Raw genomic sequence first — 14466 nt, 5'->3', positions numbered from 1 at the left:
AAGTTATGCCCTAATCCATGCTCAAAATAAATAACATCTAACTTTAGGGCTCTTAAAACTTGACAAAATTTCAAAATCATAGAACCAAACCTACACCATCTTGTAGTGCTCTGAATTAGCTTTCCAACGCCTATAAGAACTTTGAAATCCGATATTCTGAGAGAAAGTTATGGCCATTTTACTAAGATAGTCTTTTTACCATTTTCAGTACGATTTTTCAGTTTTTATTTTTTCAGTGACGAAAATTTTGATGGGATTAAATTTGACGGCCATCATGGGCTGAAACTAAAAAATTCTTTCATTTCCTCTGAACATGGCCAAACTAGGGCATATTATATATCAAAATTTATGGAAATGTCAACCCGGATCCAATGGTGAGGTCTGTTTTTACCCAGGAGGTCATTTATGCAAGCTACCCCCCAAAACCCTCATTTAAATGAAACATCCGAAAAACTCTTTTTGTCCAACAATTTCACATGCTCAAAATATTTTAACATCCCATCATAACAGCAAACCCAAAACCCTCAGATCTATAATAAATCATTCATATATCTTGCCCTTTTCTTTTATCCTCTCATGCATTCCCATGGATTCAATCTAGGGTTACAAATAATAAAACCATAGCTCTGATACCACTTGTAAGGAAACTTGGCAATAAAGAATATAACCGTTTCCACATAACCCATAATAGATCTGAAATAAACACGGAATTAAAATCCACATGCAAGAGAATAGACAACATACTCACAAAATTGTGACACAAGATATACCCTAGGAAACCCTCATTGAGAGAAAAAAAACCCAGCCTCCAAAAGCATCCATCACCATATATTATTCAGCAAAAATACCATTGCCATACAACCATAGAAGCCTTCATGGCCATAGCCACAACCGAGCAAACTATGTGAACAAGCATGAATCCACACATCCCATGCCATGCTTTCAACCTTCACAAATGCTCCCTTGGCTAACCTATCAAGCCTTGTCCCACTCGACTCTTGCCTTTTGTCTTCTCCTTGTCACTCTTTATCTCTCTATACAACAACTACCCTTATGGCTGCTTATATAGTAGCAAGTCCCACAAAACCACTAAGTGGTTTACATAAACCATGTGCTAAAACCATGTGCTACCTAACCCACTGACCCCACATTTAATATTGGGCATTTAATTCTTTTCCCCAATATTAAATAATTACATGAAATATTATCACAATGTTACAATACAACACATCAAGAATATTTCATGAGAATCTTTACATGTTGCACGTCCATCTAGGTACAACATTACATAATAAAAATAAAATAATAAAATAACAATATTATGCAATGTGTGCAACACCCATTATCTCAACATCATGGACATAAAGAGTCTCCTATATGAGATCTGTCATCGTAGAAAGTTCCTAAATCATAGCCATAATGATAAAGTGGTAATGATATTTGAAAATAAATAATAGCAATGAAGGCAAGCGTACTTGGATGATAAATACTAATAAAAATTCAAAACATACAAGGTGGGTCTGAGAGGTACGAACCAAAGGGAGTGTGCACAAGGGGAGGAGTAAATTAGTCACGTTAGGGCAAGAGAATCCCAATATGGATCAAGATCTGAGGGAGCCCCAAGCTGAGCGTGCCCAACCTCAAGAAGCAATAAATCTACCATTCACATCAAAATTAAACATGTTCCTAATGGATAGGGAGTATACATAGGGGGAGGAGTAAATCAGTCGTGTTGGGGCAGGAGAATCCCAATATGGATCAAGATCCAAGGGAGCCCCAAGTTGAGCGTGTCCAAACTCAAGCAACAATAAATCTACAATCCACAATGGAATTAAACATCTACCTAGTGGGTAGGGAGTGCACATAGGGGGAGGAGTGAATTGGTTGTGTTGGGGCAAAAGGATCCCAATATGGATAAAGATCTAAGGGAGCCCAAAGCTGAGCGTGTCCAAACTCAAGCAGTGGTAAATCTACCATCCACTAGGGAATTAGACAGCCTATTATAGTATTATCTTTAAAGAAAAGTTTCTAAAAGACACATCTTCAAGAACTTTTGATTTTGAGACAAGGGAAAGGAGCACAACATTTATGATCAAAGTGGTAAAATATTTCCTTACCTTTCCTTATTTCAAAATGTAAGCACGATTTTAACATGTATACTATGTGTCTACATCATGTCTTCATGCATTTGTGTGTCCCCCTTGTGTTTGCATCATGTCTTCGTGCATTTATGTGTCTACCTTGTGTCTTCATTCATATGTTCTTGTATATGCTATTATATACTAACATGTCTACTGTGCAAGTGCCTAACACATATGTATGAAAGAGAATGAATCCATACTATGAATTAATGAGGATCAAATCAATTGGTCAAGGACAAGCAAATTCGAGAGGGGAGGACTGTGATATCCCCACTTTGAGATAAGATTTAATAATAAATAATTATATAAAGTTAATGATATTAAAAGAATAAATAATACATACACAAATAAATAATACTAATATAATTCATTATATATTATAAAATAAATATCATCATGTACTACTATACATGCATGCATCTTAATTAGGTCTTAGTATAGTATTAACCATATAAAATATTATTAATAAATAATAATAATAATATTATTAAAGATTATTATTTAATAAAAAAGACTAACCATAACATTAATAATAGTATTAATTATAGTTATAATATTATTATATTGTCATATGCAATAATAAGTAGCATTCAATATATTAATATATAAATTATATTTGTGTTTTTAATAAATAGTCATGACTTTGAAGAGTCATGGCTTTTGGAAGGTCTCTTCTTCCATATAAAATAATAATTATGATATAAAATAATAATTATGATATGGATTGGGGGGATATGGAAAGGAATAGGACAAAAATATATGATTTTGGATTAAAATTTATCTTATCAAACTCAAATGGAGAAAAGGGTCATTACAATTGTTTAACTATTCCATCAAATTTTTGGTCAATGAAATTCTTATTAAGGTCTACTTGCAAGTGCATTGTAATTGTTGTTTACTAAATAGTACATTAAGTTGCTCTTGAGTATGGGGATTTTCTCACAAAAGCCTATTTCCCTCACCTACACTTGTGTTATCACATTTAGTGACTTTTTCTTAAATACATTTTTTACTTTCTTTACTTGTCAAAATATTGATTTTAGTTCAATAGTCTCCTCAAAAGTATAAGAAGTATTTCCATGCACCATTCTTCCTTTCAACATTTTGAGAAAAAATGTGGACTTATAATTCTTACACTTATAAATTCATAAGCTTAAAATTACATCGTCTTTCAAATATGACCATTTCCACCTTTTTATGTGAATATAATATATTTTAAAGCTTCAGATAAGTTAATATAAATGACACCAAATTATTATTTTTAAGGAATTCTAGATATTTAAAATTTCCTTTTCCTCTACTCAAGTTTATATCTTGACCTTTAACTTTCTTCTCCACTACTCAAGTTTAGTTTGTAACTTTACCCTCACTCATTTTCTTAAAACATAACTAATAATTTTTTAAAGATTGATCTTGACATTTTACTAAATTTATCAAAATATTACATCTTTCATAAGAGAATTTTGTTCAATGCATGAAAAGATAAGAATGATACTTTATTTTTTAGATGTACTATTGACAATCAATTTTTCGCATATTTTAAATATATGATTTTCTCAAATAAGCCTATACAATTCTACTTGAAATGACCCACGTGAATTATTGAAATAATACAACTTATACCATATGTAGAGTTCAATTAATCTCTCCTTCCAATATGAGTCAATCACCTTCTAACAGGAATCAACAAGGTAGAAGTTATATTACCACATATAGCTTGTGATTCCAATGGGCACAAATTTCTAATCAGCCCTCAACCTTCTTTCCAAACTTTTCAACCTTATTAATTGAAAAAGACTATTCATCAAAAAAAAAAAAAACTTCGCAAATAAACTAAAAGTCCATTCATTTCACCACATTTTTCAATAATATAATAAATGCTTTAAAACTTTATAGCAGTGTTTATAAACTTTCATGTTAGAATCTGACCAAATAAAAAAGGCTAGAAACTGACCAAATATTTTCTTATTTAATAATCATAGAAAAAATTAACTATTTAAATTAACTGCTATGTCGGCTCTTTAACCTGGAGACATTATTATTATTTAAAATAAAATTAATTTTATCAAACATTTTGGCTTTTAACCGGTTAAAACTCGTCTTTTGTAAGTGCTATAAGTAGGGTCCACGCGGCCAGTTATACCGACTGGATAATTACTTCCCTTGGTAAATACCCACATTAATACTAAAATAATTTTACCTGGGTAAAACTGGGTAGTCGCTTTGCCTGCAAATTTTCCTATATTTAGTGAGCTACTTGTGCTTTAGCCCTCGATTCATTCTTCATCATTTTCTGCATTCCTTTTTCCGTCTCAGATCGACGTGTGAAATTATCGCATTTGCATTCTCTGCATTTTTCTGATTCAATCGATGTGATTTTTTGGCCGCATAGATCACATCTCCTCAGAGAACGAAAATCGGGGGTTTCAATACTTGAAGTAGTTTCTTGCGGCTGCCAAGGCTGAATCCACAATGGAAATCTTTTACTATGCTGTCTTTGCCGTGATGTCGTCTGTTGTGGCAATTCTGGAGCTCAGCAAGAACAACAAAGATCGAATTTCTACTTCGGGGGCCTTCAATTCCTTCAAGAACAATTATCTTGTGGTGTACAGTCTCATGATGGGTAAGCTGCTGTTGCTCTTTACGGTTGTAAGCTAATTTGAGCTCTAATGTAGGTGTTTTTCGGTACGAGTTTGAGCGGTCGAATTGAATGTTTGGAAAAATGTAATTGTAAAATAGTTTCCATAACTAGAGATCTCAGATCTGGAATGGTGCTTAGCTTGGCTAGACGAATCACTGATTTGAAAATGCTTACGCGTGTTTATTTGTCCAGCATTTTGTGATAATTTAATGATTGAAGTGGTATGGCCTTAGTTAAACATGAAGAACGGAAATGTACGAGGGTTTTGGTTCGAGATCCAGGAGACTGAAGTCACTATACTTCTATGTTTTTACATTTTTTTAAAAATTTGTCTCTATAAGATTATGTTGCTTTTTTCTCAAGTTTATCAACTGATCCGTGCATTTCGAACATTAAGATCTCGGTGGGATAAAGCATTTTGATTTATTGACTTGAGACTTTATCAATAACTTTCAGATTACCTGAGCAGATCCTTAAAAATGCCCTGCCATGTTTATTTTATGCTTGAAGCTAGTTTATTTTTCTATCAAGAAAATTAGTTTGTCATTTTGTGAAAATCTTTCTGAATGTACAACAAAGAAATAGTATAGGAACTCCAAGATCTGGCTGGTCTAGGTACCGAGAATAGCATTTTGCAAACTGTTTGTGAACCAGGGGGTATACATGGCTATCAGGCTATTTTTTCATGGGATAATTTTTCCGAATTGGTTACTCTTGAAATTCAACAAACAGATTTGGCTAATAAACAAGTTTTTCAAAAAATAAATTATTATGTTTTATAGAAATGTACATAAGATTCTTAGATGCCTTCAATTATACATTTATTATTATTGCAACTGAAAATCCTATAATCTTCCAAGAAATCGCACTTTCTATTTTGTGAAATATCTAGGATCTCAACTAAATAGAAGTTCTGCGCTTCAAGGTATTATTTTCAGGGTCTTTTGGGGTCATATAGTTGCTTGTTGGACTAGATTCCTCTATGTCCTTCAAAGTTTGTTGCGCTAGAGCAGTGTAGTCCGTAAGTTTTTCTTTAATTTGTCATTTGGACACATGCCAGGGACCAAGCTTCTTCACTGTTGTTATTCATTGAAACCAGAACATTGCCCAAATTTAACCTACATCTAGATCAGACCATTCTGTAGGATAATTATGTATCTTATGCAATTGACTCCTTATGTAGTGCTACTTTTAGTATGTTCATTGCTCATATTGATGAAATAATGCATTTGTAAGTGCACGTGCCCCTAGTTCTTTGCAAAGATTCTTTCAAGGAAGCATGCGTTTGATTCCATGTGATCTGCATGTGTGACCAGTAGATAAATTGAAGTGGATTTTTACTATACTTGCAAGGCAAAGACAAAGCCATTGCTTTGTGCTTTCTCAAAGTTTATATGCTAGAAAATATTCATATAAAACTGAATTTGACCTCTAAGAGTTGGATTCATTGGACCAGTAACTAGGGAACCATTTCAATTTGTATGCAATTGCATTTTTTTAATAGACACGGCAGTATAAAGACATGCAGGTTTTTATCCAGTTTGTAAAGTGTGAACTTAGTATTTGGAATCAGCTTAGTTTTTCTCCTATTTCTAAATTGAATTTTTTCCTTCTAATGGCTTTTTTTTTTCTAATTGTAGCTGGAGATTGGTTGCAAGGACCTTATGTTTACTTCCTGTATAGCCAGTATGGCTTCAACAAGGGAGAAATTGGAAGACTCTTTATTGCAGGCTTTGGATCGTCTATGCTTTTTGGAACAATTGTTGGATCACTAGCTGATAAACAGTAAGATATTTACAGAGTCAAATGTTTATTTGCAGTGCACTTGTATCCTGGCACGTTGTGTAACTATACACACATAAATGAGTTGTTTTATGTGTCCACAGGGGTCGCAAGAGGGCTTGTGTAACATACTGCATAACTTACATTTTAAGTTGTTTTACAAAGCATTTTCCTGAGTACAAAGTCTTGATGCTTGGCCGTATACTAGGAGGCATTGCTACATCTCTTCTATTTTCAGCTTTTGAGTCATGGCTTGTTGCTGAACATTTCAAGGTAATGTATGCTATTCCATCTTGTATCAGATATCCTAAGCAACATTCCCTTGTTCAGTGATGATACATACCAAGATGTTGATTTCTGAATTAAAAAAATAATGACTTGCTGTGACATTGTAAAACACATTTTGATCTGTAAACATGAATTAGAAGAACAGCCTAGGCTTGTTTATCAGTTTCTCTTCATTTAGAAGGTTTGGTTGTTTGCAGAGGAATTTCGATGCACAGTGGCTATCGTTGACTTTCTCAAAGGCAATATTCTTGGGCAATGGTCTAGTCGCAATTCTATCTGGACTGTTTGCTAATACCCTTGCCGACACTCTAGGTTTTGGTCCAGTTTCACCTTTTGATGCTGCAGCCTGCTTCCTAGCTATAGGTATGGCTATTATATTGTCCACCTGGACAGAGAACTATGGAGATCCCTCAGAGAGCAAGGATTTACTTACTCAATTTAAGGGTGCTGCCTTGGCCATTGCTTCAGGCAAGTTGTTATATTAAGCAGCATTTACACCTATCTTGCTTCTTTTGAATTATGAATTGTTGATAAATTTTTGCATTTATTGATCACTTATAATGATTTTGTAGAATAGATGAGAAGATCGCACTTCTGGGAGCTATTCAGTCATTATTTGAAGGTTCAATGTACACATTCGTGTTTCTTTGGACACCTGCTCTGAGCCCAAATGAGCAGGATATTCCTCATGGGTTCATATTTGCAACATTTATGCTGGCTTCAATGATGGGAAGTTCCCTGGCTTCTAGACTTATGGCCCGCCCAACACTTAAGGTGGAAAGCTACATGCAAATTGTATTTGTTGTCTCTGGAGCAGCCTTACTCCTTCCTGTTGCAACAACTGTATGTCATTGCATCACCTTTTTTGATGTCTTTTTTGGTTCTGGTTTCTGATAACACAATAGCATATTGGATATTTAAGATCTTTCTTATTCCTTAAAACAGTTCTTCATTGAGCCCAGCACAGAAAAAGGTGGAAGCATGACAGCAGGAGGACGTCTCCAGCTTCTTGGATTTTGTGTATTTGAGGGCTGTGTAGGAATATTCTGGCCTTCAATTATGAAAATGCGATCGCAATATATTCCTGAGGAGTCTAGAAGCACGATAATGAACTTTTTCCGCATGCCTTTGAATATTTTTGTTTGTGTTGTTCTTTATAATGTAAGCCTACAGTATCTTATTATTTTATTTTTACTTATATAGATTAACAATTAGTAGCAGTAATTGCAGAGTAGACCATTTAACCATTGAAATCTTTGTCTTGTCATGATTATTCAGAAGTTGTCAGAAGTAAATTACTTGTAAAGGTCTATTTTTCTTAGAACTCATCATTTACAGATTTTACTCATTTCTTCTTGTTTTATTTCTTCAAAAGGTCAATGCCTTCCCAATCACAATCATGTTTGGCATGTGTTCCATCTTCCTCTTCATGGCCTCGGTACTTCAGAGGCGGCTCATGGTAGTTGCAGAGAGTCACAAGACAAGTAAGTTATACAAATTCATATATCACAGATGTTGCAGTAGGTGGAAAAGGGGGCACTAATTATTTTTTCACTGGACTCGTTTATAATAACATTTTTCCCCGACCTTTTTTTGTTTGGTTGGTTGCAGGATCTCTTGATACATGGGTTGGAAACAAGGAGCATGATACAGAGGGAGAACCTCTCAACATATAAAATCCTATCGAGATGCAGAGAGGATGTTAAAGTATTTGCTTGGGCCTGTTATGAGCAATTAGTTTTCATGCAAATATTTGTTGGGCAAGCAGTTAGTTTTTTGTGCAAAAGTTAAATATTCATAGGATGAGTGCAGCTAATTTCCCTGCAAATATTTGTAGGCCAAGCAGTTTGTTACTGGCCCATTTGGTCTTTTGGCTTCATTATTTGGTCACATACATCAATTGGTGATTTATTCATAAATTGGAGGAATGTGCAAGAATTCATCTTCTTAAACATCAGTTTGGGGATATTAGTTTATTTGTCTAGCTGGTGGAGGTCTCTTAAGAGAGTATTAATCATTAGCATTATTCTGTAACAGTCACAGCTTTATTTGGAAGGTTTTTGTGAGTAGTCTTAGCCATGTACCAAATAGGTTATATGCCTGCAAATTGGAAAGCTGGTCAAGCCAAATTGCTTAGAGCACTCCATTTGCTTGGCAACTTGGTGATATAGCCGGAGTTCTGTCTTGTAATTGCACTGAATTATCAATTGCTTCCAGCACAATAATATGAAATTTTCGTAATCTACTTATAGTTGAAAATTGTTTTCTAGCGTTTATCTTTGTGGATTGTATTTTATGTACATGGAATATATTAAATGCTTAATAATCACAAGTACTTAAAAGAGAAAATTATGTTTCATACTCAATGAAGAGAGCCACAATATGGAAACTCTTGAAATTTATGTTCCACTGAGTTTTGGGGATGGGGACTACAGTGGATGGTAGGATGTGTTTTCTTTAGGGAGGTACTTTTGGGCCATTTTTTGGAGGATGGCAGAGGAAGACTATTAAAAAATGGGTTTTTTTTAACAATATAGAGAAATATCAAATGTGCATATCATAACATTGATAAAACATTCATCATACTATTAATTGTCAGAGTACATATTTTTTAGAAAAGTGATTCATCATGGTATTCCATAGGTATTATATTTGAGTGATAACAAAAATGCTGAAAAGCTCCTAGTTTCAACTATGAAATAAAGATAAAATGGTAATCAATAAACATCAAACTAAGAAAATAACAAATAATATATTTCTGACCATAATCAGCAGATGGTAGGTCGAAGAGTGTAAATCAAGTGGATTTGATGCCTTTACCTCTTCTTTCAACCACAGTTACTGGAAACTCCTGTGCTGGACACAGTTCGGAAACATGTTGAATCTTGTACCCTCACGTGCCTGAAAAAACCCTAATTTTCCAATTATGCCGAATGCTATGTGATTTCTCTAAAGAAAAATTGATGTAAATCTTCCCAAATGTAATCATAATTAAACACCTAATTCGTGCAATAGATAAACCTACATCATAAAAAAATCTTTTACTTTTTTCTTGGAAAACCATTTTTTTTGAGTTATTTCCCAATGCAACTCTATTATTTTTGCATATTGTAAAGTGTTAAAATTATCTTAATTTTGTGTTTATGCCTTTATATTGCTATTGAAGTAATAAAAATCTCCTCTCATAACTTTGTTTTTTTGTTAAATATCAGGGTTTGTGTTCTTTTATTAATATCATATCCAGCCGGATTCCCATTGGGGGTCTTAAAAATGGCCATATCCATATCTGCTACTGTATCCATATTTGTATCCGTATCCATGTCTATGCAACTTTGCTTTCAACTGGTGTACACTCCTTAACAAGCTATTCCCTCTTCTCTTGCTGTGCTTCTCCTTCATTGCAAATGTGAACATGTATTGCGTTTTCTTGTTTTTGGTAATTAATGCTTTGATTAGGTTAAGGTATATTCAATGTGATTTGGGTGTCCTAATGGGCCCATGCAGCCTTTTTCTCAAACTAAACTATGTTTTATTTTCTAGACTGGTTGTCCAAAAGTGAGTGGGCTTGGCATGAGATGATTAGAAGTCTCTAGGATGGCCATGGAACTCCTAGGAGTCCCTTGCCTGTCCTTGGGACTTCTGGCCATCCCCTGCTTCCCCAACTACTCTCAGAGTGGATCCAAATATGTTCCAGAAATCTACTCGTATTGGGGACAAGCAGGGGACTTTCAAGTTTCAAACACTGCTCCTGCTCCTCTGTGGAAATAGATAGAAATTATATCTTTGTGAAATCGAATCTGAATGTATCAGTGTCTTATAACCATTCTTTGTGCTTGGAGACCTTTAAGAAAAATGAGAGATGAAGTTCTGATGAATATTCAACAGCAGGACGACAGTGGCAACTTTTAGCATTCATACATAACTCCTACAAAGAATTTCAATTTGAACACTACTGTGTTTATTAAGGGGCCTCGTTGACACATGAACAAAGGTACAGATAAATCTCAAAAATGGTAGAACATACCTACTAGATCAGGCAATGAGAGCTGTTGGATACTCTACTGTATACTTACATATATTAAAATGTCAAAGATCTTTGAGAATTCGCACAGATTGGGAGTGAATAGACTGAGAGTATTGAAACTTGAAACTTGCATGCAGAAGTTTTACCTGTAGTTTAGATTGAACAGGTTTTTAGATACCGTGTATACTCTCTGTATTCTGTACATGAACAATGGTCTTGTGTGTACAGTAAGAAAGTTCGATTCCCTCCTTTTTGAAACAGCCGCATGCCTACTAGATTTTTTATTAGATACTTCAGTGCAAATTGCCCTAATTTTGTGGCAGATCACAACTCAATAGCTGGCGAGTCACAGGTTTTCGTCTCGCCTGAAAACAACTTTCTGGAACATTCCACATAGATTACACTGCTAGGGATCCATGGTTTTCACTGGTCTTACATTTCAACAGATGAGGTCAAATAGATCATAATTGAGCACTGTGTTCAAGTTTCATCACTTCTAAATTAGTATGAGTAAACAAACCACCCATATCTTCAGTTTTTTGTACTGATCATTATGACTGACCTGATTTCCATTGGCTAAAATTTTTAATCTCTTATTTGGACCGTTTCTTGAATCAAGGGAATTATTGGGCCATTCAATAAATAGACTTCTATAATGTAATTAGTGTATGAACAAGTGGCAGTCTTGTTGTTGATTGAGGATCACTAATTTGCATGTAAAGGCCAATTCATTTGAAATTGTTTCTGAATGCCACTTAATAAAATGAGAACGATTACTATCAAAATACAAGACTTGATGTTTAGTTTGGCTATGCTCATTGTCAGAAAGTAGACCCACAATAAGCTGTTTTCTTTTGATGCACGGCCTGGCATATCTTGTAAATGGAAAAAAAAATTAGGCTGTGACACAAACTGCTGGTGATGTGCTGTATCGTTTGTTTACATAGCAACCGAACGAGAAAAACATAAATTCAGACTGACAAATATGCAGTGAAGAGCTTCTGTGGCAGCTAAAGAGTATGTTGTTTTAAACTTCTTATATGCTTCAATGCTGTACACCTCTCTGTTATATTTAAAATTTTCTCGTCTTTGTAATCACTGTATTAATGTGGCTGCATATCTGTCTTCCATAAATATAAATTTGCATTTACAAAAACACTTGTAGGGGCAGTCACATATCGAAATCTTGCTTCTCTCTTCCTGCCTCATTGCTGTCTCACTATGTTCAGAAAAATCATGGCATGATCTAGCATGGAGGAATTGTTATCACCATTTTTACTATTATTTTTTCCCAGCAAACATAAGAACGTTTATTTGACGAAAGTCCCTGTTCTGAATAGGTTGAGTATGTTTATAGTTTCAGGTTGAGTGTAAACCTTTGACATTAAGCTGATATAATAACTGAATGAAGCAAGTAATTATGGCGACAATGCTATTAGTTTAAATTGATTTAATGTAAAACCTGAACCAACTGAATACACAGGGGAGTGGCTAGGAGCACAAATGCCAGGTAATTATATTCTTCTACTTTTCTTTTCATTTTCTTCAGTTATAGTTTGGAACTTAGTGTCAACGATTGACTCCAATCAAAAGATTCCCTTTTTATTTGTTTACAATTTAATGTAAGCAATGGACTATTTAATTACTGTGTTCTATGAGGATGCATTCCTGTCTCTAACAGTGTTCAGGTACAGTGGGACGGCATGGGACATCCCCTAACCATCCCACCAGAAATGGAAAATGGTAAAATGTTGCAGGGACATATGGCCATCCCAGAGGCAGTTGGGAACATCGAGGTGTCTCTTGACTATCCAAGGGACAGCCAGATGTTCCTGATATCCACTGCGGGGAAGATAGATGAGATAAAAACTATGAATGTTCATATATAAGCTTGCCATTTTTTCCAATTTAAAACCTTGAAGATCTCTGTGTTATAATCAGAAAATGGTATCTTGCCTTACAGAATTAGCATCTGGCAGTTTGTTTATCCTGGATACGATGATATCTGAAGTTAAGAGTAAAACAAATGTAGAAGTGCATAATGTCAAGATCTTTCAAGATACAACGCAGTTATAGAGTATTCAAAGCCTATGTTACACTCGTGTGTTTTTATTAGAATACAACCATGCATCTTGATATATTTAGCAAACAAATTAATCTTACCTTGATTATCAGCCCACCTGCTAAATATTGGGCGTGTCTCCTTCTCACATATAGTATGTCATATAAATTACCCTGCTAACATGACAGTCACACAGTTTTCAGATTAGATACTGATGCTTAACAATATTGCCCTCATATGTTTAAATATGCAAATGTGCTTTTTCTTTCAAAGCTTCACGAATCTGGTGCAACTTTGATCTTATGTATAGCCCAATCAATAATGAGTTTCAAATTATACGCAAGTATTAAGAATGGAGGCTGGTAAATCTGACTATAACATTCTTCAGATCGATGATACTTTTCATTACAAGATAATAATGCACCAAGTGAACTATATCATATATGGCAAGAACATCCAAGTCCATATTGTTTCAAAGTAGGTTGGTATGCGGATGTGGAGGAGCCAATACAAACCCTGATCATGTTCTCAACCATTGGAACTGAGTTTAGCACTGCATTGCCCACCTTCTGTTATTGTATTTAATACTTGTTGCTGTTATGCTACTGTTGGTACTGCCACAGTTGTCATGATTAATATTTTTCTGTTCCACTGATGTTTTCTGCTGTCATAGTATATTTATTGCTGCTATATATTTGTCCTCATCCTAATTTTGATCCTATGTTAATCAATATCAGTTTTACAATTTTGGCTGTGCGCAGATGCTGCTGTCCCTCACAACCCCAAAGAATGGCCCCCAGACTACAGTCCCTGAAATGCATCCCCTGTGTCCTGATGTCCCTATCCCGAAACGCCAAACGAAACAAATGGGTTTACTGCCATGCTTAATATGTTCATAGATAGACTAGCTTTTGTGCATAAATATTTGAATGCCCTGTAATGGCCTTGTCATTGACCTATGACAACTTGTAAGTTGGCACCAGCGAACCATTTTCTAATTAAACCACTGTTTCATGGTAGCTGCTTTCTTATCTTAATGTTAATCTGTGGCAGTTTTGGTTTTAGCAGTGTCTTTAAGTTGCAGTCTCAGGAAGGTGGCTTCTTAAAATATGAAGGAACTTTTATTAACGGTTGTTGTTCGCTGGATTCCAATAACATATAAACAAAGGAAATCTAATGAAATAAGCCTAGGTACTAGGTTGGATGCAACACTTGTTGGTTGTATTGACTTCCGGTGGGGGAATGAGAACTTCAATACCATCTATAAAGGTGGCATTCCTCTTGGTTTTTAGTCTATTAGATATTTTGAAAGAGAATAATAAGGAAATTTAGAGAGATATCTTTAACGTAAAGGAAAATTAACCTTCCCCTAAACTGAATACTAGATATTTATGTGATGTATTTAGACTTTCAAGTGTTGTGAGATTAGATTACTGAAAACTAAAATTGAATGTTAATTTGTAAAATCAAATCTAGAAGATAAGTGGGTGATCTTATAATAAATGTCGATGCATAAGTTGAGTGTAAT

The 14466-nt window shown here is 34.6% G+C and overlaps 1 protein-coding gene across 1 annotated transcript; it reads left to right on the top strand.

Annotated features, from left to right (window-relative positions):
* Positions 1 to 4414: 4414 nt before the first annotated feature.
* On the top strand, positions 4415 to 9111 carry LOC149530935 (uncharacterized). Its single transcript, XM_089811259.1, has 8 exons — positions 4415 to 4764; positions 6423 to 6567; positions 6669 to 6837; positions 7050 to 7320; positions 7430 to 7695; positions 7798 to 8013; positions 8228 to 8336; positions 8464 to 9111. The coding sequence occupies exons 1-8, from the start codon at positions 4614 to 4616 to the stop codon at positions 8526 to 8528; spliced, it is 1392 nt and encodes a 463-aa protein (XP_089667385.1). The 5' UTR covers positions 4415 to 4613; the 3' UTR covers positions 8529 to 9111.
* The last annotated feature ends 5355 nt before the right edge of the window (positions 9112 to 14466 follow it).

The sequence above is a fragment of the Cupressus sempervirens genome, chromosome 11, assembly GCF_028749045.1.
Source record: "Cupressus sempervirens isolate cs-2001-9-10 chromosome 11, ASM2874904v1, whole genome shotgun sequence".
NCBI classification, from domain to species: Eukaryota; Viridiplantae; Streptophyta; class Pinopsida; order Cupressales; family Cupressaceae; genus Cupressus; species Cupressus sempervirens.
Note: the sequence above shows the minus strand (reverse complement) of the source record. Positions and strands in the feature narration are given on the sequence as shown.

Excerpts from the sequence above, each read along its gene's own strand:
- LOC149530935 (XM_089811259.1), top strand. The coding sequence starts at position 4,614 with ATGGAAATCTTTTACTATGCTGTCTTTGCCGTGATGTCGTCTGTTGTG. Across the intron at positions 8,014-8,227 it reads TTTGTGTTGTTCTTTATAAT|GTCAATGCCTTCCCAATCAC; the intron begins GTAAGCCTACAG and ends TTTCTTCAAAAG. Across the intron at positions 8,337-8,463 it reads TGCAGAGAGTCACAAGACAA|GATCTCTTGATACATGGGTT; the intron begins GTAAGTTATACA and ends GGTTGGTTGCAG.